General features: G+C 44.1%; 1 protein-coding gene across 2 annotated transcripts in view; it reads right to left on the minus strand.

Annotated features, from left to right (window-relative positions):
• Positions 1 to 23,668, minus strand: part of WWC3 (WWC family member 3) — a 230,235-nt gene extending 206,567 nt beyond the window's left edge. For both annotated transcript variants that reach the window (XM_033949184.1, XM_033949183.1), the window contains exon 1: positions 23,017 to 23,668. In XM_033949184.1, the coding sequence (XP_033805075.1) occupies positions 23,017 to 23,261 (245 nt within the window). In that variant the 5' untranslated portion in view covers positions 23,262 to 23,668. The remainder of the gene's footprint in view (positions 1 to 23,016) is intronic.
• Between the last annotated feature and the right edge of the window lie 2,868 nt (positions 23,669 to 26,536).

A 26,536-nucleotide genomic window follows, 5' to 3' on the forward strand; every position in this document is an offset into this window, starting at 1 on the left:
TAGAGGTAAGGTGAAGGCACACAAGGCGGGGGGGGAAAGAGGGAGAAGGAGTGGCGAGGACAAGTGCCAGCGCTCCAAGATGGCACCCAGGACAGACCGCCCCCACCATCCCCCTGTTACTACGCCACTGCTCCTGTCAGCATGTCCCCAAGCCCCTGTAACCTCTTCTGGTGCTGCAATTTCCAAACTTCGGGCAGCTGGCAGCGACTTCCTGTTCCCGCATAGGTGGGATGCTGTAGACCAAAGGCTTATGGGGCAGGCCTGATGGCAGCAGGATCATGTTGCTATCACTGCTGGCTGTCGACTACCTGAAGTTTGAAATTGCTGTGATGAGGAGGTATGTGGGGAGACTCAGGTGGGGAGCTGGAGAGAGGCTGCACTGGAGTGTGGTGCGGGGTAGGCGTAAGATTAGTGGGGGGTAGGGCAGGGCACCTTGGATGGAGCAGGGGCAGGCCGGGGTCATGAGTCCTCTTCTTTTAGTTTACAAAATATGGTAATTCTAATTTTGAGCCCTCCAGGGACAAAAAAATATCTACTGTACCTAAAAGTACAGTAGGGGGTTTATAAAACAATGGGATGGCCTTAAAAGAGGAGGAGTGAGCAAGTGATCATCCCTGGACTTGCAATGAAAGGAGTCCTGTGCTTACACTTTGGTCTGCACACATGTGGTAGATTATATGTAGCATACAGCAGCTCATAGTCAATCTCTGGAATCCTTCCCAATTCCACCCCCCCCCCTCCCTCCAACCATAAGGGACCCTGCCCAGGCATGATTTCTTGCCCCAGATCTGTGCCCCTCTAAGTACCAAAAGACTGCCCCCACTGCTGCTCAGGAATGCCTTGTGGTGAACTAATGAATCAGAAATATGACAAGGAATGCATGTACAGCCCCTTAAACAAGCAACAGTGAGGGGGGGTGGGGGGTGGAAAAAGTTTTTCCTGACATGTAGCTCCTTCAAAGGAATAAACAGAGAATTCAGCTATAAAAGCACGCACAGATCCTTCTGCACCACTGTGCTGTGAAGCAGGGAATCACAGGGATTATTATTACAGTCTAACATGGACTCCACTTTAACATTTCTGTGGCCTGCTTAACATTCCAGGCATATTTCTGGCACGGTATTATGGGACCGAAGTTCACTGTCTTCCTCTAACTTTCACTTGCTGAAGAAAATAGCTGAATATGCACACAGGCACAAGCTCTTACTTACCCTTAAAATACTGGCAAAGTTCACGATTTCCATTCCTCCCCAACCCCCATGGGCAAGCTGAAAGCTCCAAAGTCATTTAAAAGCTACCTATCAGAAATGCAAAGATCTTAACCAAGTAGTGCAATCTCACTTAATTGTGCCCAGAGATAACCTATTTCAATGCAAAAGAAAGGGTGACCACAGAGGGGTAGATTCTGTACAGGGTACCCAGAAACTGAGCTAATTCTATAATGACAATTGACGAGCACTTTTCCAAAACTCGCTCAGTCCAATGACTGTCAGTGTGGAGTTATGCAATTAAAATTTCGTTCACCGAGGTAAGATTCATGTGCTGTGCAGCCTATGCAAAACTAATTCAATCCAAAGCCTTTACCTATTTTTCTCAAAACTGCTGCTGATGGACTGAGTTTTGAAAATGTGCTTTTCTATTGCATGATTACGGTAATTGCCATTATAGAATGATTATGGTAAGTCTGCACATTTGGCCACACTCCACTTACACTAGCATAAAGGTTGGTGTAAATGTCTATATGGGGCAGACGCATGCATAAATACATGACCTGTCCATGTCACACCCAAATCAACGCCCCTTTGCAGATGTATGCCTTAGAATCAGCATGCGCAGTTTAGAGAATAGCAACTAAGGCAAGCTGTGCATGCAACTGCAAATCGGTACCTATAAGTCAATTATTGAATTAACTCACGTCCACAACTGACCTCATTCTATAATACATTGTCTCTCAAACTTTTTTAGCTCCGGCACACTAAACGGAGTAAATGTTTTTCAAGGCACCCTATAATTGAAATTATAAAATTGCAAAACCAACAAAAAATTAAATCAGAAAGTTATGGCTAATTGTAACAAAGGTGAAACTAAAGTAGACAGAATAGAATTGCTAATCAATGGATGTGCTTGATTTTGAGTGAAAATTAACTCAAAATGTGGCTCAATAGTGGATGAGCACACACATATTTCATCATCCACCATCTGCAGACATTCTCGTTTTAATTTCTGTCAAAGCTGAAAATCCAAGTTTGCAAAGATAAGAAGAGCCAAACGGAAGCAAAGCCTTGATTATTTTGTTGCTCAAGTTAGGATATGTACTGCATAAAAAATAAAACCAAAAGTACATGCTGTCTGGTCCTTTTCCAAGGACCAATCACATCAAAGAATGATGCTGGTCTTAGCGGTTGAATTCTTGCACACACCGATGCTCATAACATTGACAGACTCTTGCATATGCAAAGTACATGTCATCTATTGTAGTGTATACCTATGAAGGGAATTTTTAAAAATAAAAGGAAAATTCTGGAATCTCTCGGGCCACACTTTGCCATGGCACACAGTTTGAGAGACCCTGCTATAATAGCATGTACAAATTTGGGCACTAAGCATTAAATATGTGTGTACTCTTTGCAATAAGATACAGCCTGCAGCCACAGCCCTGGGAGGAATTCATCAAAGCCAACTATTAGTACACGCTAAACGCTAAAGATGTCCATTGGAATATAATGGATGTATTTAGCATTTAACATTTAGCATGTGCTAATACAGTAGCGCCCTTTGATGAATTTCGCCCCTTAGGGCTAGATTCACTAAGCAAACCAATTGTGTAATGATCGGTTTGCGGCGCGATTTCCCTCCAACCCCATTCACTAATGCCTATAGCAATTCGATCCCGATCCTCCCATGCAAATTAGTAAAACCCCATGCAAAATAGTCAAGCGACTGAGTCACTAACAATTGCTTGGCTATTTTGAATTGGGTTTTACTATAGGCAAACCCAACTGCTGCAGATCTGCCTGTCTTTTTTATTCATTTTCCCCCCATGGCATAGATATTTTGCATGTGTTACACATGCAAAATATCTGCCCCATTAAAAAAATAAAAGAAAAGACAGGCAGACCTGTCAAAAAACATCCAATTCCCCCCCCCCCCCCCGACAAACGCGATCCCACCATTCCCCGACCGGCAGGTCGCACCCCTGGCACGGCCCGAAAACTGCCTGTATCTAAAAGTGGGGACAGGAGGGGTGCTCAGTCCCTACTGCTCCTCCCGATTCCAGTGACGCGTCTGCCTGGGCCTTAGGCCCCCATCTCGGTGCATCATGTGATGCACAGGGATGAGCCTAAGGCCCTGATTGGCTCAGGCACCTCGGACTCCTCCCCCCTTGGGAGAGGTCTGAGGCGCATGAGCCAACCAGGGACTTTCTTAGGCTCAGCCCTAAGAGAGTCCCTGATTGGCTCAGGCGCCTCAGGTCCTTCCCAAGGGGGGAGGAGTCCGAGGTGCCTGAGCCAATCAGGGCCTTAGGCTCCTCCCTGTGCATCACATGATGCACCGGGGCAGGGCCTAAGGCCCAGACAGACGCGTCGCTGGAATTGGGATGAGCAGGAGGGACTGAGCATCCCTCCTGCTACAAACTTGGAGGTAGGGGGGTGCCTGGTCAGGGGTGGGCCTGCCCACCTGTGGGTGGGTGGCCTACAGAGCAGGAGGGACTGAGCACCCCTCCTGCTCCCAACTTTTATGGGGGTGTCGGGTCCTGCCGTGCCAATCGGGGATATGCCGTGCCGATTCAGGAGGCTTTTTTTTCATTTTTTTTAATAGGCATGATATTTTGTGGCCTATTAAAAAAATGAAAACAAAAAAAAGCCAGCAGTGACAGGAGGCTGCTTCTCCTGTCACTACTGTCAGGGTGTGTGCATGCTCGAGTATCACTCTCTAGCGATCCATGCCATGGGTGGGGACGATTGTCCCCATTTGCATGCAGGCCTTTTGTGAATTTGTCGGCCTGCATGCAATCGGGAACGGATCAGTGACAGACTCGGTGGTTAGTGAATCTAGACCTTAATCTCTAGGAGATATACTCCCAACACACACACACACATCCCTTGCAACATCTTCATCTGATGCAAAAGCTAGTATAAAGCAAGTTTTTAACCAAGTCAATAGAAACTGGTCCAAATACACACCAATAATATCAAACAACCCCAGTTACTTATAAGGGAAAGCCATTCAACATATGAGAGGTTTCTACTAGAGCTGTTCCAAATAAAACACAAATAATGAAAAGTTTCTGCTCAAGTACATATCACTATGTATACTTGAATATAAACTGAGATTTTTGGTCTAAAAAGTACCAAAAATGAGGTTCTCAGTTTATATTCAAAATCTCTTAATTCTCTCTCCAGTCACCACCACAGCAGCAGCCAACATTACCCATCTCCCCATTGCCATCACCTCCCGCCGCAGCAGCCAACATTTTCTTTCTGAACCCTCCTGCCACCGCAGGAGCCATTGCTTCCGACTCCCCATCGCCTCCACCCCCAGCAACAGACATTTCTTTCTGACCACCTCACCCCCACCGCTGCCACAAACATTTCACCCGATAATCAGCTTTTCACTTATAGATACTTGCTTCTCCAGGATTAGAGTGGGGCTTTGAGCATCTGTGCATGCTGAAAAGCTAGCCGACTCCCACCCTATCCGAAAGTCTCAGAGAGAGTGGGAGCCAACAGGACTTTGAGTGCGTGCAGATAAGCCCAGCTCTAATCCAGTCGGTGGATAACTTTGTCAGTGTGTACCAGGTGAAGCAAGTACCTGTAAGTGAAAATCTGATTATCGGAGGTGGGAAATGTTTGAGACAGCGGCAGGAGGGGGGTCAGAAAGAAATGTCAGTTGCTGCTGGGGTGGAGTCAAAAGCAAAGGGGAGGCAGGCAATGTTGGCTGCTGCATGAATGCTTGAATAACTCCCTCCCAGTTTATACTTGAGTTAACAGTTCCCTCTACGCTCCCACCCTCCTTTGGGGGGAAAACTTATCTCAGTTTATACTTGGATAGGTTTATATTTGAGTATATACAGTACCCAGTGCAGAAAATGAGACAAAGGATGCACCTTAGTGAAAAAGGCCAGAAACTATAGGCATTTCTTGAGAGCAAAACAGATCACGACATTTAACCACCTTATGATCAAATTCTTAACTATCCAAGAATGGAAGACAAATCAAAACTGGACTGATCACACATTTTCAAAATTTTACAAATAATAATAAAGCTTTATTTATATCCCGTCATACCTGTTCAGTTCAAGACAGTATACAATAGCGGAAATGAACTTAATAGCGACATAGGTTCTCTCACCCATTAACCTTGTTGTCAGTCAATATTCTCTGTCCTGCCTCCTCACACTCGCTGCTCATTCTTATAGAACAGTGCTACAGAAAACTTGTTATAACTGTATTCCATCCAAAATGGATGTGTCACTATAACCCTCTTCTATTAAACTGCGCAGAGAGCCATGCTGAATGGCCCGCGCTGCTCCCGACGCTCATAGGAACTCTATGAGCGTCGGGAACAGCGCAGCTCCCTGCGCTAGAAACTGCTAGCGCAGTTTAATAGAAGAGGCCCTCCCTATGATTTATTTCTAAGAATGTTAATAAACTAGGATAAGGTAGAAACTCGTAAATTTGGATAGTTGCATCTCTCATGTGCATTCCTAAACAGGTAGCTGTGGTGTAGTACAAAAGTATTTTTTCACCAAGGAGGCATGTTTACGCTAATCAGTTAGCTTAGCTACATTAGCATATGAGCCCTTACCATCTAAAAAATAGGCTTGCAGACTAATGGCAGCATTAGCACATGGTCCATAGTAAGAACATAAGAATAGCCTTACTAGGTCAGACCAATGGTACATCTAGCCCAGTATTTCATCTTCACAATGGCCAATCCAGATCACAAGTGCCTGGCAGAAACGAAACATTCCATGCTAAAGATCCAAGACAAGCAGTGGCTTCCCCTATGCCTGTCTCAATAGCAGACTACGGACTTTTCCAAACCTTTTCTAAAACCAGCTACGTTAACCGTTCTCACCACATCCTCTGGCAACACATTCCAGAGCCTAACTATCCTCCGAGTGAAAAAAATATTTCATCCCATTAATTTTAAAAGTATCTCCCTGTAACTTCAAGTATCCCCTAGTCTTTTAATTTTTGAAGGAATAAAAGAATCGATCCACTTGTACCCGTTCTACATCACTCAGGATTTTGCATACTTCAATCATATCTCACCTTAGATGTCTTTTTTTCTACGCAGCAGAGCCCTAACCTCTTTAGGCTTTCCTCATATGAGAGGAGTCCCATCCCCTTTATCATCTTGATGGCTCTTCTTTGAACCTTTTTTAGTTCCGCTATCTCTTTCTTGAGATAAGGTGACAAGAATTAAACACAATACTCAAGTTGAGGCACACCACAGAGCGATACCGAAGCGTTATAACATTCTAAGTCTTGTTTACCATCCCTTTTCTAATAATGTTTCCTTTTTTCATTGCCACTGCACATTGAGCATAAGGTTTCAGCGTATTGTCTACAATGACACCCAGATCTTTTTCTTCGGTTCCGACACCCAAGATGGACCCTAGCCTCTGGTAACTATGATTTGGGTTATTCTTCCTAATATGCATCATTTTGCATTTGTCAACATTAAATTTCATCTGCCATCTGGACACCCCGTCTTCCAATTTCCTAAGGTCTTGTAAACTGAAACAAATCTCAACAGGATAGGTTCAACTTCATAAAATGACTCTGACATTAGTACATCAATATCCTAAAAAACAGTTTCACTTGATTTTATAGGACCATTACAGGTGAGATTCTCAAAGCAGTATCAACGAGAATGCTACTTCACCATAAGCTCCCCTGCCAGTCACCACCGCCTACTTCCCTGACTCACCCTGCGGCCTACTGCTCTGGGGCTGACACTTGGGAGGTCTACTTTTAGGGGAGTGAGGGGCACTACCTCCAAAACAAAGATTCATCATAGCCAATTCATTGCGATCCTAGACCCGGCAAAAAAATAACCTTAGCATGCAGAAAATGCCTGCATAAGGCTACTTTTTGCCGCAGTCAAGTAGAAGAACCTCTAAGGTAGGAGTTTGTTTCACTGCTCTACACAGCATATTCTAGCATATTTAAACAAAAAAGAATGAATGATTTTAGAAATGTTCAAAAAGTGGTTAAGAATAAGCAACCAAAAAGTCTTCGACATGTAAGTCATCATCATGGCTGTGGAATCAATACACCAAAACTTCAACTTTGACTCTGTCGCCTCTATTTTTCTACTGTCCAACCATGAATCCTACCCTTACTATGTATAGAAAATCTAATTTGATTATCATGTGTTTCTGTAATTATTTCTTTGAGTAAAAATTTAGGACTAATAAAACATATTTATTGGAAGTTTGGACACGACCTGAAAAAAATAATATATAAGTATAAAATGAAAATTTTACCATATATAATAATGTTTGTATTTTAAGTTTTTATTTGTTTTACCAGCTCCACCCAAAATTGCTTCTGACTGATTCCAACTCCACAGTCCTGGTCTTCACATCCATCATCACAGCAAACTCAAATTAGCCCCAACTCCGAAAATTGCCTTAACAAGGATCACAAGTTAAAGGGAGCTTACCTGCATCCTACCACAGTATCTGAGCCAATTCCAAAATACTCCTGGATGAAGCGTCAAGCTGCTTCTATTTTATGAAATTTATTGTTTATTGAAAGCTTCTATACCGCTGCTAATGACCGGGGGAGTCAATTCAGAGCAGTTTATATGAGCTTCTGTAAACACGTTACAATACATGAGCTTCTGTAAATGTGTTACAATACAGAGTTTGCATTTCCTGGGATGATTTCAATACATATAATGCTATCAGAAATCCAGTGCTACACCTTCTTCATTTGTGAAAACGGTAAAGACCTCAGTGTTTCCCAGGGTAAAACCTGTGAAACAAACTATGCCAATAATAATATTGACATAGAGAAATACATCCTTGGTCTTGTATTTTACCGTTACACTTAGCTCTTATATTTTCAGCTTTTTAACGTTTTATTAGCTTTTGTACTTTTTACTAACTTTTATATTTTTATAGAGAAGTAAACACTTATCTTGTTGCCTTCTAATAGCTCAAAATCACTGCAGCTGCAGTTTTAGCGGTATCCATATGCCGCTTTTCAACAATTTCAGATTTGTTCAATTATATCCCAACAGGCCCTGTTTCGCCCTACGCCTGCATCAGGGGATTTATTTTTTAATATGAGCTACTGCTTCAATGATTTTCTCCCAGCGAAATGATAGCGAATCCCAATGCTGCAAATGTGGCGCAGCCTGTAGGAATTGAATGAGCTGTGTCACATTTGTTGCATGGGAATCTCTACCACGGCTTTGTAAAAGGGAGCCTTAATGCCTTCTGAACTATATTTTTTAGACAGCAGCATGTGACAAATGTTCAAGGGGGTGCAGATTTTTACAAGACACTAAAGGTAAGATTTAGAAACTGGCCTAAAAAATTTTTATTCTTCACCACACAGCAGATTTTTAAGCTTCTATGTGTACATTTTGAAGAGGTATTTTTTTAAGCATATAACATATAGGGCTCCTTTTACAAAGGCGCGCTAGGACCTTTACAAAGGCGCGCTAGGACTGGCTTTGAGCATTTGTGCATGCTCAAAGCCTTCTGGTCTCGCTCTCTCCGAGATTCTCAGATTCAGAATCTCGAAGAGAGCGAGACCAGAAGGCTTTGAGCATGCACAAATGCTCAAAGCCAGTCCAGCCTAGCCCAGACAAGAAGAGGGAGGATCTCCAACGCACCGCCCAGCCCAGGCCGCGCCAGAAGAGGGAGGATCTTCGGGCACCGGCACTGGTGCCCAGTCGGGGTAAGGGATGTCATTGCCTTGCTCGGGGGGGGATGTAGGATCGTGGTGGGGGAGGATGCCGGTTCGCAGGGGGATGCCGGATTGCGGGGAGGGGTATGGAGCAGTGTCGGTGGCCTCAAGATGGGGGGGAATGGAGCAGCGCCGGTAGCCTCGGGGGGGGGGGAGGAGGTGGAACCAATCAAAGCGAGTTTCCCTTACTTCCTATGGGGAAACTTGCTTTGATATACGAGCAATTTGGTTTACGAGCATGCTTCTGGAACGAATTAAACCAAGGTTCCACTGTATTTCAAAATGTCACATTTTGTGTTAAAACTGATTAGCTTTTGTCATCTGTGATGGGGGGGGGAGGGAGAACAACAGTCTTCTATTCTCTCAAATTGCTCCCTCTCCCACAGAATTTGGTCAGCTTCCTTTCCATTAAGTCAGATTATGTCAACAAATATTAATTTGGAAAAGGTCATTTGTTGCCCAATTTTCTATAGCCTAGAGAATGATATAGTACTCTGAAACTTTTCTTTTCCCAATGGACTCAGTACAACTCCTCCCACCACCTCACATGGGACCTAGAAAACTTTACAACCACAGAAAAAAAATGAATTTATATCCTACCCGGGGATAGACTGGAGTACGGGACACTCCAACTCCACGAGGGAAGCAGGATTCGTAGAAGCTGTGAGGGACTGCTTCATGGAGCAACTAGTCAAGGAAACGACGCGAGGGGATGCTACTCTTGACCTCATCCTTAACGGATTAGGGGGGCCTGCAAGAGGGGTAGAAGTGGGAGGAACACTAGGCAACAGTGATCACAACGTGATCAGATTCACATTAGAAAGGGGGTCACCCATAGTGGGGAGGACCGCAACAACTGCGCTCAACTTCAGGAAAGGGAACTATGTTGCTATGAGGAAAATGGTGGGGAGGAAGCTCAGGAACGGCTTTAGGATGGAGACTGTAGGGAGCGCCTGGACCCTTCTCAGGGACACACTGCAGGAAGCGCAAAAACTGTACATCCCCAGTTTCAGGAAAGGCCGCAAGAACAAGCGGTCAAAAGACCCGGTTTGGATGACACCTGAAGTAAAGAGGGTAATCAGTGACAAGAAAGTGTCCTTCCGGAAATGGAAAAGGGATCCAACGGAGGAAAATCACCAGGAGCACAGGAAATGCCAAAAGGAATGCCACCGAGAGATTAGAAAAGCAAAAGGGAAATACGAGGAGGGGCTGGCCAGGGAGGCGAAAAACTTCAAGGCATTCTTCAGTTACGTAAAGGGGAAGCAACCAGTGAGAGAGGAGGTGGGGCCATTGGACGATGGGGATAGGAAGGGAGTGATTAAGGAGAATAAAGAGGTAGCTGAGAGGTTGAACACGTTCTTCTCGTCGGTTTTCACGAGCGAGGACACGTCCAATATACCGGACTCAGAGGAGCTCATGAGTGGGGAGCAGGCCAAAAGATTGGGGCATATAGAGGTAAGTCGGGAGGATGTCCTCAAGCAGATTGACAGACTGAAAAGCGGCAAATCACCGGGACCGGACGGGATCCACCCAAGGGTTCTAAAGGAACTAAGTCAGGAAATAGCGGGCGCAATCCAGCATGTTTGCAACCTATCCTTGAAAACTGGAGAGGTACCAGAGGACTGGAAACTGGCGAATGTCACACCTATCTTTAAGAAGGGATCGAGAGGTGACCCCGGGAACTACAGGCCGGTGAGCCTGACTTCAGTTATAGGGAAGATGGTGGAAGCAATGATCAAGGACAGCATTTGCGAGCACATCGAGAAAAATGGCCCTACTGCGGACAAGCCAGCACGGATTCTGTAAGGGAAGGTCGTGCCTGACAAACCTTCTGTACTTCTTTGAGGGAATAAGCAGTCAGGTGGACAAAGGGGAACCCATAGACATCATTTACCTCGATTTTCAAAAGGCCTTTGACAAGGTGCCACATGAAAGGCTGCTTAGGAAGCTGTGGAACCACGGGATGGGCGGGGATGTACACAGATGGATCAAGCACTGGCTGTCAGGTAGACTACAGAGGGTCGGAGTAAAGGGCCAATATTCTGAATGGCGGGGAGTCACGAGCGGTGTGCCGGAGGGATCGGTGCTGGGGCCGCTACTCTTCAACATATTTATCAATGACCTGGAAACGGAGGCAAAGTGTGAGGTTATAAAATTTGCAGACGATACCAAGCTCTGCGCCAGAGTTAGGACCAGGGAGGAGTGTGAGGAACTGCAAAGGGACCTCGATAAGCTGGAGGACTGGGCAAACAAATGGCAAATGCGCTTTAACGTAGATAAATGCAAGGTCATGCACATAGGGAAAAAGAACCCGTTGTTCGAGTATAAAATGGGGGGGAGATTGCTGGAAGACACCGGACTTGAGAGAGACTTGGGTGTGCTAGTGGATCCATCCATGAAACCATCCGCACAGTGTGCAGCAGCCTCGAAGAAAGCCAACAGGATGCTGGGCATCATCAAGAGGGGCATATCAACCAGGACGCGGGAAGTCATCATGCCGCTGTATCGAGCGATGGTGCGCCCACATCTGGAATACTGCGTTCAATATTGGTCGCCGCACCTCAAGAAGGACATGGCAGTTCTTGAGAGAGTCCAAAGGAGGGCAACGAAACTGGTAAAAGGGCTGGAAAACTTCCCATATGCTGAGGGGCTGGATAAACTGGGACTCTTCTCTCTGGAAAAGAGGAGGCTCAGGGGAGATATGATAGAGACCTTCAAAATACTTAGGGGCATAGAGAGGGTGGACAGGGACAGGTTCTTCAGACTAAAAGGGACGACAGGTACGAGGGGGCACTCAGAGAAACTGAAGGGAGATAGGTTCAAATCAAATGCAAGGAAGTTTTTCTTCACCCAAAGGGTCGTGGACAAATGGAATGCGCTCCCAGAGGAAGTGATCCGGCAGAGTACAGTACAGGGATTCAAACAGGGATTGGACAGATTCCTGAGGGAAAAGGGGATCGTGGGGTACTGAGGGAGGTGCTGGGGTGTTGCATAAGTATAGACAGCTCACAAGGTCGTGCAGGTGCAAGGCCGGAGGGTTAGGACATTGATGGGAAGATAGGACTTCGATGAGAAACCTAGGGGGCAAGGGGGCCCCTTCTGGTGATTAAGGCAGGTCATGACCTGTTGGGCCGCCACGGGGGCGGACTGCTGGGCGGGATGGACCTCTGGTCTGACCCGGCAGAGGCACTGCTTATGTTCTTATGTTCTTATTTTGAAAGAGCATCCTGCAAGAATTCCTAAAGGAGCTCCAAGACTCAGCATTTCTGAAAAATTTACTATTCATCTGTACCATGTGATATCCCATAGATTTTATTTTTAGTATTTATATACCACTTATGGCCTAATTGGTTTACATTCAGGTACTCACGCATTTTTCCCTATCTGTCCCAGTAAGCTCGCGCTCTACCTAATGTACCAGGGAAAATGGGAGATTAAGTAACTTGAAAACTCCACTACCCTTGAACCTAATTCTCCTGTTCCCAAAACTGAGGAATTCTTACTTATTCCTTCATTCAAAAAACACTTATTTCAAGCATTATTAAGAATTCATGTTTGGCTCAAACATATAGATGTTTTATTCACCAAAAACTGTAAAAAAAAAAACCCCAAAACAAAACAATACCCCCCGAGAGGATCCTTAAAGGAGGAGGAAAAGCCTCAGACTCTATCCTGCCATTGCTCATTAACGTTCAAGCAGGCATAACTCAGGGCTACCTCATTGGCTGAAAAAAACCCTCTTCCATCCGTTCCTCTGATTTTATTTAAGGATCCTCTGCAGGGTATTTTTTTTTTTTTTTTTTTACAGTTTTTGGGTGAGTAAAATGTCTATGGGCTCCTTTTACTAAGCTGCGATAGCATTTTTAGCGTGCGCAGAATTGCCGTGTGTGCTAAACCCGCGCTACGCGGCTAGAATTAATGCCTTCATACTAGGGCATTTTTTGACTAAGAACCTCTTTATGGTTTTAAAGTTTACATTACAATTCAGTGACTTTACTCTAAATATTTTGATAAATATGCCAGCCAGAACGTTAAAACTATTTTGTGCAGTTTTTTTTTCCAATTTAAGAATTTTCCCCCTAATTTTAGAAAGCTGTTTGCACAAATTTGCACACGCAAGTCATAGAATAAAGGCCAGTTGCACTTGTAACTTAATTTAACCCCCCCCTTTACAAAACCGCGCAAGAGATTTTTAGCGTTGGCCAGTGCGCTGAATACTCTGCGCTGCTCTTACGCTCACAGGAACTCTATGACCGTTGGAGAAGCGCAGAGCATTCAGTGCGCCAGCTGGCACTAAACACCTCTTGCAGTGTTGTAAAGGGGGGGAGGGGGAGATTAATGAGCTGATAGCGTTAACAAGCAATAGGAATCAATTAGAAATTACCAAGTACTAAGGGCTCCTTTTACAAAGGCACGCTAGGGCCTTAACGCACGGAATAGCGCGCACTAGCCGCTACCACCTCCTTTTGAGCAGGTGGTAGATTTTTGGCTAGAGCATGCAGTAAAACCCGTAGCGCACCTTTGTAAAAGGAGCCCTAAGTTTCCTAGTTTATTTACATTTTGATATAGAGCGGGGGTAGGGAACTCCAGGCCTCGAGAGCTGTATTCTAGTCGGGTTTTCAGGATTTCCCCAATGAATATGCATGAGATCTATTTGCATGCACTGCTTTCAATGCATATTCATTGGGGAAATCCTGAAAACCCGACTGGAATACAGCTTTCGAGGACCGGAGTTCCCTACCCCTGATATAGAGCCAATGCTATGCCTCCCTCTCTTTCTACACAGAAGCTGGTGGTTGTCATTCTGGCAGCATACTCTCCTTTCTAAAATGCCTCATCAGAAACAAACCCTACAGGCATGAGAAAAAAAATGTCTACTAACTTAAGATACCAAAGTGGTTTTCCTGAGGCTGTATTCCAAGGTATTGACTGGAGTACACAGTCATTCTTGATTGCTGCAGCTCTCTGGGTCATGCCGCATCTGAATAAGTGGAAGATGCAGCAAGAACCAGACAAATACAAATGATTCAAACCTTGTATAGTTCTCCTTCTGCCAGATTATATATTAATAATACTTTTTCAGAGCGCTTCTGTCAGGAGAGAGGAGTTAGACAAGGGTGTCCATTATCTCCTTTACTGTTTGATATTGTTCTGGAACCCTTGTTACAATTTTAATTGAATTTAGGTGCTATTATAGTGTAATATGATTGTATAATATGTTGCACTTATTTTTGGCTTCAAAATGAATAAAGAATTTAAAAAAACAAAAGAACCAGACAACTACAACAATCACGATGCCAGCCAAGGAAGCCTACGAGAACGCCTACTTGATTTTCAAGATGTCATACAAGATGTCTTCTCTTTAAAAATGACCAGAAGACAGGTAGGTCAGAGCAGTTACTGTCGTATGGAAACACACTGTGTATGATACACTCTGTAATTCAGATTATTACACATTCATCTATATGGGCAACTTTTAAAGACCCTTGATATTGTGTCGTATCTTTGGAAAGAGAAAATTTACTAATGTGACACCATGGAAGCATCAGAAAAGCCAGACAGCTTTAAAGCTATTACTATAGGATACAAAACATTACTAACAGTCGAGAAGTAGTGTAGGGGCTCCAGAGAATTTTGCTTCATGCATCAGGTTACCGAGATGGTGATGAGCAACGCAATCTAAACCAGTGTTCTTCAACCGCCGGTCCGTGGACCGGTGCCGGTCCACAGAAATTTCCTGCCAGTCCACAGGGCCAGCATTTGCATCAGGCCCCAGATGGTGTTCTTCAGCCACCGGTCTGTGATGCGATCAATGAGGCATTGTTTTCGGACCGGCTCCCTCTTCCTCACTGCTGCAGTGCACAAAGCCGCGGGCAGAGGCTCCTACACCCGTCCTGCGCTTGAACTGGAAGCCTTCTCTCTGAAATCGCAACGTCAGAGGGAAGGCTTCCAGATGAGGCGCGGAACACACGAGGAGCCGCGGCCCATGGCTTTGTGCACTGCATCAGTGAGGCAGAAGGAGCCAGCCGGAAGATAACACTGAGGGAGGTATAAAATGACCAGGCGGGAGCAGGCCAGAAGACAAGGCACAGCATGGAGGGAGAGAGACAACAATGGTAGAGGGAATGATTTTATTTTTTTAATTTAGTGATTGATTTACATCTGCTGTCTGTTCAGGAAGAAATGCATTTGTTTCTTTTCCTCTGGGGTTGTACTGCATGCATAGTCTTGCATCTTAGGGTTTGTTTGTATATATTAGTACCTTTAGTTTTTTGTCCCAATCAAACGGAAAAAACTGTACGATGGCCTTCTAGCCACACAGGCAGCAAAACTAGACCACCAACTCTCCAATCTACTAATCGCAACCCCAAAGTACAAAACATTCAGAAAAGAAATAAAAACCCTGCTATTCAAGAAATCCATGAAGACTAACTAACACCGTATAAAACATTTCAATCCTCTGAAGCAACTCGCTCTACTCTGTAACACCTCTGGAGTTGTCCAGAAATCATCTTCTGTAATCCGCCTTGAACCGCAAGGTAATGGCGGAATAAAAATCACTTATGTAATGTAATGTAATATTTGCATGGGGTTATCTGCATTCTGGTAGGAATGAATGTTGAGAAGCATACAGTGTGCTTTGTGTAGTTTAATTTTGTGGTTAACCATTATATGTTGTTAATAAGATTATATTGTGTGTGTATGTATATATATATATATATATATATATATATATATATATATATATATATATATATATATATATTTATATATATGAAAAATGAAAAGAAAAAATGGTGTTACAATTAGTACTATTATGGGGGCGGGGTCTGGCCCATAACTTAGCCCAGTGTTCTTCAACTGCCAGTCCACAAAATAATTATTTTATTTCTGCCGGTCTATAGGTGTCAAAAGGTTGAAGAACACTGATCTAAACCAAATGGGAATGAAGAAGTTAAAGTGGCACAGTGCTGTGAAGAGAATAGAACTGGTCTCAAAGTTCAGTCACAATGTTCAAAGTCCTTTCATTTTTCATATTGTTCACTCATGCCACGTGATAGCTTAAAGAAGTTATGACATTTTACTCTAATTTTGTATTTTTCCATAAGAAGCAAAGGGGTGTCAGAATCCACTCTCATATCTCTGTGGGAAGCTACATGTCTGCAGCAAGGAACATTCTGGAAATACTCAGGCTCCCGGCAGAAATAAAGATTCAGAGTTTGGGTCTGCGGGTCACAAAGCTGCATATTTGTGAGTGAATAACTTTGTAGATGAAGTGAAAGGTCTCCAGCACCCCCGTGAACTTTGGAGGAGCGGGATAGGATTGAGCCATGCCAAGTATGTTTTTTCCCGCCTGAATATCTTCTTTCATGAGAGCTGCTATTCAGCAAAACACAAACAGTCTGAGATATCCCACCCTCCTGATCCCCAAAATAGCACAGAAAATCCAACAATAGCCACAAGATTGGAGTTAATTCACTCGTAAATACTAGGCCATTTAGACTGTGATGAGCGCCTAAAACCTACATCAACTTTATAAGCATATTAGCAGGAGTAAAAATTCCCCATACGCCAAGATGCCCAGATACCCAACACTGATAACTGGTGCCAGCCATTAGCCTGGTTCAAAGTGAGAAGCTACTGCCACTTCGGGAGGTCCACATCGGAGAGTAGAAGCCGCTGCCGCCATTTCAGAGGGCACAAACTCCAAGGGATGAGGGGGAGACGCAAAGAAACCGCACATTAGCGATTTTTAGAGTTTATCTGGGAGAAGGAATAGTATGGGCAGAGAATGGGCGTGGGCTTTATACTTAACATGTTTTTACAATAACGCCATGTTGTTGCAGGAGCACTTATTGCTTCCTACATAGGAGGAACTGGTGTACATGCTCCCACATTAACTCCTAGCAGATACCGCATGCTGATAACATTAATGCACAATCTGAATTTTAACAATCGAAACTACCCTGAAACGTGCCATGTTCTATTTGTTTTGTTTGTTTTGGTACTTATTTGCCTTTTACCAGGCAAAGCACATGAACACTTTGTATTTCTTTATTTATACCTCGCGTTTCCCAAAGTAAAGTCAAAGTAAAGTGAATAGACAAACAGAATCACATACAATATAACAAATCAAACATCAATATAACATAATAACATAAAGCCTCCTAAAATTACAAAGAGGCTACCAGCGCCTCGCATCAAAAATCTATAAATCAAGTCCCATATTTCATCTTACAGAAGAGGTGTCCCAGTTAACCATATATATATCTCATGCTTAACTATTTTTTGTTGTTGTATTTGATTCTTACTATATTTTTACATCTGAATTTTGTTTTTCCGTCTGTTAGAGGATGTAAACTTAAAAAATTGCTTTTGCTTACTTACACTTATGGAAAATTTAGGAGACATCTAAAAACATATCTGTTTTCGAGGGTATTTAGGCAGCTAAGTCGTAAAAATTTTATTATGCACTATTTTGATCATTTTAGTGTCTCTAATTATTGGCTTTTAACTTTTTTTAGTTCTATTCAACTTTTTATTTGTTTGTTTTTTAAAAACTATTGTAAACCGCATAGAACTTTACGGCCTTGCGGTATATAAACTTATTATTATTATTTATTTATTTAGATGTTTCTTCAACATTTTCTTAAAACTACTCAAACTAGATTGCTGTCGTAAATATTCCACTCGCGAGGATCCACACATGAAAATATGCTAGCTCTAGACACGGCTAGCGGCAGCTGTTTCACTGTCTGAATATGCAGGTCATCGTGAGCTACCGAGCGCAACATGCATATGGCAGAATATTATCCATCAAATGTTTCGGAGCCTTAGTGCATATACAAAAATGCACCATGACCAGTAATTTATAAGGATTCGATGTTATAATTTTAACCAATATAGCATTCTGTCACATAATCACTCTTTCTTAATTGAAACACAGTTTGAATAATCACATTCTGGGCTACTTGCAGCGCACTCAGGCATTCGGATAAATTAAAAGGGGACAGATTCAGAACCAATGCCAGGAAGTTCTTCTTCACCCAGAGAGTGGTGGACACTTGGACTGTGCTTTCAGAGGGTGTGGTATTGGGTTTCAAGAAAGGATTAGATGTTTTCCTGAAGGAAAAGGGGATTGAAGAGTATAGATAGAGGATTAATATGCAGGTCCTGGACCTGATGGGCCGCCACGTGAGCGGGCTGCTGGGCATGATGGTTCTCTGGTCTGACCCAGCAGAGGCACTGCTTATGTTCTTATGATGCAGGTAAACCCAGAAGCACCAAATTGCAGTAGTCTAAGCATGGTAATACCACACTCTGCAAGACAGTCCTAAACATAAAGGCAGACACATATGAGCGCAAACTGTTCAGCAGAAGCAATTTATAAAATACCTTTATTACTGCTGCACATACATGCCCCCCTGAACATCAGACAAGAATCCAGTAGAACCCCTAGATATTTTAGCTCCGTGGATATTGCAGCAATTTTATCAGGACGAGCATATCCCAATGAAAGAACAAAACATATTAGCTTCGTTTTCTGGACACTCAGTTTCAATCTGTTACAATTCATCCAGCTATTAATCTCTGCCATCACCCTCCGCAGCCGTTCAACTGCCTTTCCAAAGTCCTCATCAATAGGGAGCATAAACTGAACTTTGCATTTAATACATGGGAAAGTCCCATATCAAGTGAGCCATGTTTACTCAAAATCTTAATGCATTTTAGTAAAAGAGCCCCATAATTTTTGGTCTAATGCTCAAGGTTTGTCTATATTATGGAGATCTCATCACCTATTTGGCATTTGCACAAAGTTCTTGCAACAATTAACAAGTTGAACAATGCATGTTTGACACATTGCATCTAGATAAGTTTCCCTTCACAGCCCAAGGCAAACATTTCCCTGGCACCCCATCTCCCCCGATCCAAAATTGCTGCAGCACCAGAAATCAAAGAAGTATTGACTAAAGCAATGGAACCACAGACTCCCGCTGCTCTTCCAAGACCCGTTCTCTTCAGTAGTAGAATTAGATCCTCATCATCACTTCCATCTCTTCCTCTAGGACCAGCAGAAGAACAGGATGCCTTTTTACAGCCAATGACAGCCTCCAGAAGCAGCCATGGATGAGTCCACAACAGTGCCTCTTTCCAGCCCAAGGAAACCTCCAGTAATAGAAGTGGAATGACGTCCATAGCACTATTGCCTCCTGGATCAGGGCAATCTCCAGTAGCAGCAGTAATGACAGGAAACTCCTGGTCCCCTTTAAACAGTGCTCATTACCCTTTTTGAGGCACTGAGTCATGATCAGCCAAATAAAATTATGTATTGTATTATGTCAGAAAGACATCTGAAAGCTCCAAATAATTCAAAATACAACAATTCAATTAATTTATAATTTATGAAAATTTGATCATATAACTCCTACAATGAAGGAAGCCCATTAGCTACATATATATCATCAAATTACATATAAAACTTTTTTATTGGTTTTCAAAACATTAAAAACAGGAGAACATTGTATCTTATGCACCTACTAAACCCATACATACCATTAAAATCTTTAAGGTCAGAAACTCAAACACACCTCAGAATTCCAACATATCAAGAAATTGTACGTGAGAACTGTTACTTTTTCAGTAGCAGGTCCCAAACTTTGGAATTCTATAAGATTATCAAACACTCTTGATAAGTTTAAGAATGTCCTTAAAACCTTATTTGAAGACACTTGTAAATCATAAAGCTAAAGGATAAATATTAAGACTTATGAGGGTCAAATTGTGCAGGATGAGTTCTGCAAAACATAAAACTACCATACTATAAAATTTTGTAGTTCAAACTAGCCTAAATTTCTGTATGTGAAATGTTAGATTGTTATTATATGTGTTACCGGATCTTAGGTTGTAAGCTGCCCAGAAGGATTGTCAATTACAAGAGAATAATATGATTTCTCCCGGATGTGGTTCGTCTGATTCCAGTAAGAGTTTGAAGGTTCATTTTTTTTTTTAGAAATGCTTTCCAGGATTTGGAAGTGATTTAGTTCATGTATGGTTTTATTTTATAAGTTGTATGATAAATAATTATATTATGTTCATGTTGGGTTATTAACTGTATTGTTTTATTAGTGTGATGTTGTAATTGTTTATTGTTTATTCAGTTTTTGATTAAACGCTTTTTCGTTTCAACAAAGCGTTGTACAAGATAAAAAATAACAATTAAACAAAAATAACAATTAAACATACTTTCCTATAAAAACTACTAGACTACCAACTGTTCAAACTGGGTAACTATTGACCCAAAGGCCATAGACACAAGTGGGAAGGGGGGAGAAATACAATTGTAATAGAAAATGTGAGGAACATATAAGGAAAACATTTAGGAACTGGGTAACTCGCATAGATTTTGGATATGCGGGATATAAATGTGTAAATAAAATAAAATAAAAACTTGGTAACTTGGATATATCTATGGAGATCCCACCCAGGTCGCAACCCCAAACATGTGTCTTGTGACCCCATTTGGAGGTTCTAACCGAGACTAGCAAGCTCTGCCCTAGAAGATTGCAAGCCCATCCCCAACCTTCCAAGGTTTTACCACCTATCTCTGCCTTGCTCCCCACCCTCTATCTCAGCGGTTACCTCCTCTTCTCTTCAGACCCTTCCATAGGTTCAGCCTCATCAAAGCATCAGTACACCTTGCTCTAGAAGTTGAAAATTTAGTTGCAGATATGCTTGAATAATACATACATTTCTGCAACTATACTATACATTTAGTTATACAGATGGACGTACTACCACTGAAGCGAAATGTACCTCTACATGGCTTCATATAAAAAGTATCCAATATATGTTCATGCAGGGTAGTCAAGATTTCCAATACTGTGTGTCAAATGCCCTTCCAAAAGCAGCACTATCTCCAAATCATAAAACCGTGACATAATTAACATCTAAGAAAAACCTGGAAAGAAAACCCAGCTGACCTGCTACACCAACTTGACAGAATTCTACAAACATGATGCAGATTCCGTGAGGCAGTAAAACAGAGTCCTGCATCTTCATTTTAAACTCAAAGTAAATCTTCAGCCACTGCCTTCAGAGAGAGAGAGAGAGACTTTAGCCCCATTGCTTCCTATGAGGTCCTAAAGTTTAGTGCACTAAAAATTCAATATATATAAAATGGGCTTCTTAACACTTAGTCCATTAGCTTTCATTAAACTTTATTATAAGGGCCCCTTTATTTTGTTACATGGTGAAAACCATCCCATTATCTGGGCACTATGGACCTTGGCTCTGACCCAGTAAAAGACATGGTATATTCTGCTTAATGGACGCTCTCTAATAAAAGAATTTCAGATAAGAATAAACCCGGTCCCAATTATTCTCGATAAAAGGCAAGCAGCCCCATGTTCAAAAGCACTTTTCCAGATAGCAACACCTGCCATGGAGATAAGTGGCTTCATTGATCAAGGCTATCAACTTTCAGCAGCATTAGCCAAATAAGACTGCTGAAAATCATTACAGACTGTGCTTGCACTATCCAGATAGCACTAGGGTGGGTCCCCAGAATTATTTGCATAGCAGCAATATTAAATCCATTAACTGACTATCTGGATAAAGACACAATAGTAAAACATCTGAATGCCACAAATATTTAAGCCGCGGGAGGTGGCATATATATATATATATATATATATATATATATATATATATATATATATATATATATATATATATATATATATATATATATATATAAATTCAAAGGTATTCTACAGTGCAATATGACAGCAGACCTTCCACTGCACCTTCTTTCTGAACCAGATGCCAGTGTAACCTACATGTCTAAGAGAACATGAATTACATAACTGAGAGCAGCCAACCTAAAATACACCCAGAGCGCAGAAAATATGCAGCAACACCCATATGCGGTGGAAAGGATGAATCGCTTTAATGCTGTGGAACATACTTTACAGTACTAGGTGGCAAAATCAAAAGGTCCATGAGGCTGTCCTGGCACATCACTTAATGCAGATGTGTCTAAGATTAAAGGATGTAGTATAGGGCTTCTTTAGGATATAAGGCAGGGTTAATAGGGCAAGTGATCACAAGATTTGTCAACCCCTCCTAAAAAAAAAAAAAAAAAAAGAGTGAGCCTGCTCAAGGGGAGGAACAAATAGCTCTGTATTGTGAGTTTCTAGGCAGAACAGGGAAGGAAAATCTGCAGTGCTGAAGAGGAAATCCCCCATGCACAAAGCCAGCAGTTCAAATAGCATCTGATGTGACAGAGGCCAGCTTAAAGTGAACATCTGGGAGGAGGCGGAGGAAGACCCGAGGCTGCTGCCAGCTCCAGAGCTCCTCGCCCAGAGGCCAGGACAATGGGACAGCGCAGACTTATTCCTCCTCCAGACCCTCCTCCCCCCCCCCCCTTTAAGCCAAATACTGGAAGTAAAGAAAGGACCTGGAACAACCCCCACCCCCTTAACACACACAAAATATACAGTAAGACCCAAGCAACTACATAGGCAGAGATCTGGAAAGCATACACTCACTTAAAGAAACACCCCAGAAGCAAAGTTACTGCAGCTGGGACATGGGAGCAATGATCACACTCATTCCCAGAATAATACGCCAGGGGGGGGGGAGGAAATCACGCTCATCCCTCTCCATAGGAGCCTGCTCTGGGGGTGCTCGAGCACCCCCAATATTGAACAAACTCCTTAACCGGGTCCACTGGATTTAACACCCCCAGGAATTTTTTTTTTTTGTTCAATTTGTTTTATTGATTTTATAAGAAAATAAAATTCCAACAATAGAATGCTCCCAAAAGGAGAGCACAGAAGAACAAGTATTAACACTTGCCAAGTCCATTAAATTGCAGAGAATGGTAAACTATACATATGCAACACAAGTAAAATAGAAATACCAATACTCATGATTAATGACCTATATCCCTTTCCCCTGAATGAAGGTAAACCAGCCGTGCAACAGGGATGAAGAGCAACACTCTCCCCCTCCCCTCCCTCCCTCCCTCCCTCCAATAATCTCTCTCTGCATCCAGCAACCCAAATCCCCAACCTCCCCTCACCTGTCCCGGGGGTCGATCCACGACGTCTGCCGGGTGTTGTGATCGATGTAGAAAAGGCGGCCGTCGTAGTCCCGCGCCTCCTCCCAGCCGGCAGGCAGCGGCAGCTCCGAGCTCTCCCAGCGCCCCGGCTTCAGCTGCTGCGGGGAGGGGGAGGAGGAGGAGGAGAGCGGCGGCGGCGGAGGGGGAGGCTGGGGCGACGGCGATTGCGGCTGCCGGCGACGGCGACCGCCGCTTATCCACGGCATCACCCCGGCCCCGGGCGCCGCTGCTAAGCGCGGCAGGAAGCGGGACCCGGGAGGAAGCGGCGGCGGCGGCTCTGCCCCGTCCCGCCCGGGCTCATCCTCCAGCCCCCGCTCCCCGGCCGCTTCCTTCCGACCCTCCGTCTGACTGGCTCAATAGCGGCCGCAGGCGGCCTCCAGCGCTGATCGCCAGCCCAGCCGCGGCGAGCTCATGGCTCGGACTCCCATTGCCCCGGGACCCCCGCCCCGGCCATCTTTCATTCCTCGCTGCCCGTATTAGGAGAGCGCTCCTCCTCCCGGCTATTCCCACGGTGCGGGGGGTGGGAGGCGCCGGGCCGGCCCTACACCAGGCTTCCCGAGTCTCTGCAGCACGCTTCTCATCCGACAGATTCTCCCCCCCCCCCCGCACACGCCCCCTTTTCTAACATTTTCTCATCCAGCAGATTCTCCCCTGAACACGCCCCCTTTTCTAACATTTTCTCATCCAGCAGATTCTCCCCTGAACACGCCCCCTTTTCTAACATTTTCTCATCCAGTAGATTCTCCCCCCAACACGCCCCCTTTTCTAACATTTTCTCATCCAGCAGATTCTCCCCTGAACACGCCCCCTTTTCTAACATTTTCTCATCCAGCAGATTCTCCCCTGAACACGCCCCCTTTTCTAACATTTTCTCATCCAGTAGATTCTCCCCCCAACACGCCCCCTTTTCTAACATTTTCTCATCCAGCAGATTCTCCCCCTGAACACGCCCCTTTTTCTAACATTTTCTCATCCAGCAGATTCTCCCCTGAACACGCCCCCTTTTCTAACATTTTCTCATCCAGCAGATTCTCCCCCCGCACACGCCCCCTTTTCCAACATTTTCTCATCCAGCAGATTCTCCCCCTGAACACGCCCCCTTTTCCAACATTTTCTCATCCAGCAGATTCTTCCCCTGCACACGCCCCCTTTTCCAACATTTTCTCATCCAGCAGATTCTTCCCTGCACACGCCCCCTTTTCTAACATTTTCTCATCCAGCAGATTCTCCCCTGAACACGCCCCCTTTTCTAACATTTTCTCATCCAGCAGATTCTTCCCCTGCACACGCCCCCTTTTCCAACATTTTCTCATCCAGCAGATTCTCCCCTGAACACGCCCCCTTTTCTAACATTTTCTCATCCAGTAGATTCTCCCCCCAACACGCCCCCTTTTCTAACATTTTCTCATCCAGCAGATTCTCCCCCTGAACACGCCCCTTTTTCTAACATTTTCTCATCCAGCAGATTCTCCCCTGAACACGCCCCCTTTTCTAACATTTTCTCATCCAGCAGATTCTCCCCCCGCACACGCCCCCTTTTCCAACATTTTCTCATCCAGCAGATTCTCCCCCTGAACACGCCCCCTTTTCCAACATTTTCTCATCCAGCAGATTCTTCCCCTGCACACGCCCCCTTTTCCAACATTTTCTCATCCAGCAGATTCTTCCCCTGCACACGCCCCCTTTTCTAACATTTTCTCATCCAGTAGATTCTCCCCCCAACACGCCCCCTTTTCTAACATTTTCTCATCCAGCAGATTCTCCCCCTGAACACGCCCCTTTTTCTAACATTTTCTCATCCAGCAGATTCTCCCCTGAACACGCCCCCTTTTCTAACATTTTCTCATCCAGCAGATTCTCCCCCCGCACACGCCCCCTTTTCCAACATTTTCTCATCCAGCAGATTCTCCCCCTGAACACGCCCCCTTTTCCAACATTTTCTCATCCAGCAGATTCTTCCCCTGCACACGCCCCCTTTTCCAACATTTTCTCATCCAGCAGATTCTTCCCCTGCACACGCCCCCTTTTCTAACATTTTCTCATCCAGCAGATTCTCCCCTGAACACGCCCCCTTTTCTAACATTTTCTCATCCAGTAGATTCTCCCCCCAACACGCCCCCTTTTCTAACATTTTCTCATCCAGCAGATTCTTCCTTGCACACGCCCCCTTTTCCAACATTTTCTCATCCAGCAGATTCTTCCCCTGCACACGCCCCCTTTTCCAACATTTTCTCATCCAGCAGATTCTCCCCTGAACACGCCCCCTTTTCTAACATTTTCTCATCCAGCAGATTCTCCCCTGAACACGCCCCCTTTTCTAACATTTTCTCATCCAGCAGATTCTTCCCCTGCACACGCCCCCTTTTCTAACATTTTCTCATCCAGCAGATTCTTCCTTGCACACGCCCCCTTTTCCAACATTTTCTCATCCAGCAGATTCTCCCCTGAACACGCCCCCTTTTCTAACATTTTCTCATCCAGCAGATTCTTCCCCTGCACACGCCCCCTTTTCCAACATTTTCTCATCCAGCAGATTCTTCCCTGAACACGCCCCCTTTTCTAACATTTTCTCATCCAGTAGATTCTCCCCCCAACACGCCCCCTTTTCTAACATTTTCTCATCCAGCAGATTCTCCCCCTGAACACGCCCCTTTTTTTAACATTTTCTCATCCAGCAGATTCTCCCCTGAACACGCCCCCTTTTCTAACATTTTCTCATCCAGCAGATTCTCCCCCCGCACACGCCCCCTTTTCCAACATTTTCTCATCCAGCAGATTCTCCCCCTGAACACGCCCCCTTTTCCAACATTTTCTCATCCAGCAGATTCTTCCCCTGCACACGCCCCCTTTTCCAACATTTTCTCATCCAGCAGATTCTTCCCCTGCACACGCCCCCTTTTCTAACATTTTCTCATCCAGCAGATTCTCCCCTGAACACGCCCCCTTTTCTAACATTTTCTCATCCAGTAGATTCTCCCCCCAACACGCCCCCTTTTCTAACATTTTCTCATCCAGCAGATTCTTCCTTGCACACGCCCCCTTTTCCAACATTTTCTCATCCAGCAGATTCTTCCCCTGCACACGCCCCCTTTTCCAACATTTTCTCATCCAGCAGATTCTCCCCTGAACACGCCCCCTTTTCTAACATTTTCTCATCCAGCAGATTCTCCCCTGAACACGCCCCCTTTTCTAACATTTTCTCATCCAGCAGATTCTTCCCCTGCACACGCCCCCTTTTCTAACATTTTCTCATCCAGCAGATTCTTCCTTGCACACGCCCCCTTTTCCAACATTTTCTCATCCAGCAGATTCTCCCCTGAACACGCCCCCTTTTCTAACATTTTCTCATCCAGCAGATTCTCCCCTGAACACGCCCCCTTTTCTAACATTTTCTCATCCAGCAGATTCTTCCCCTGCACACGCCCCCTTTTCCAACATTTTCTCATCCAGCAGATTCTTCCCTGAACACGCCCCCTTTTCT

Source organism: Geotrypetes seraphini, chromosome 6 (genome assembly GCF_902459505.1).
Source record: "Geotrypetes seraphini chromosome 6, aGeoSer1.1, whole genome shotgun sequence".
Lineage (NCBI taxonomy): Eukaryota > Metazoa > Chordata > Amphibia > Gymnophiona > Dermophiidae > Geotrypetes > Geotrypetes seraphini.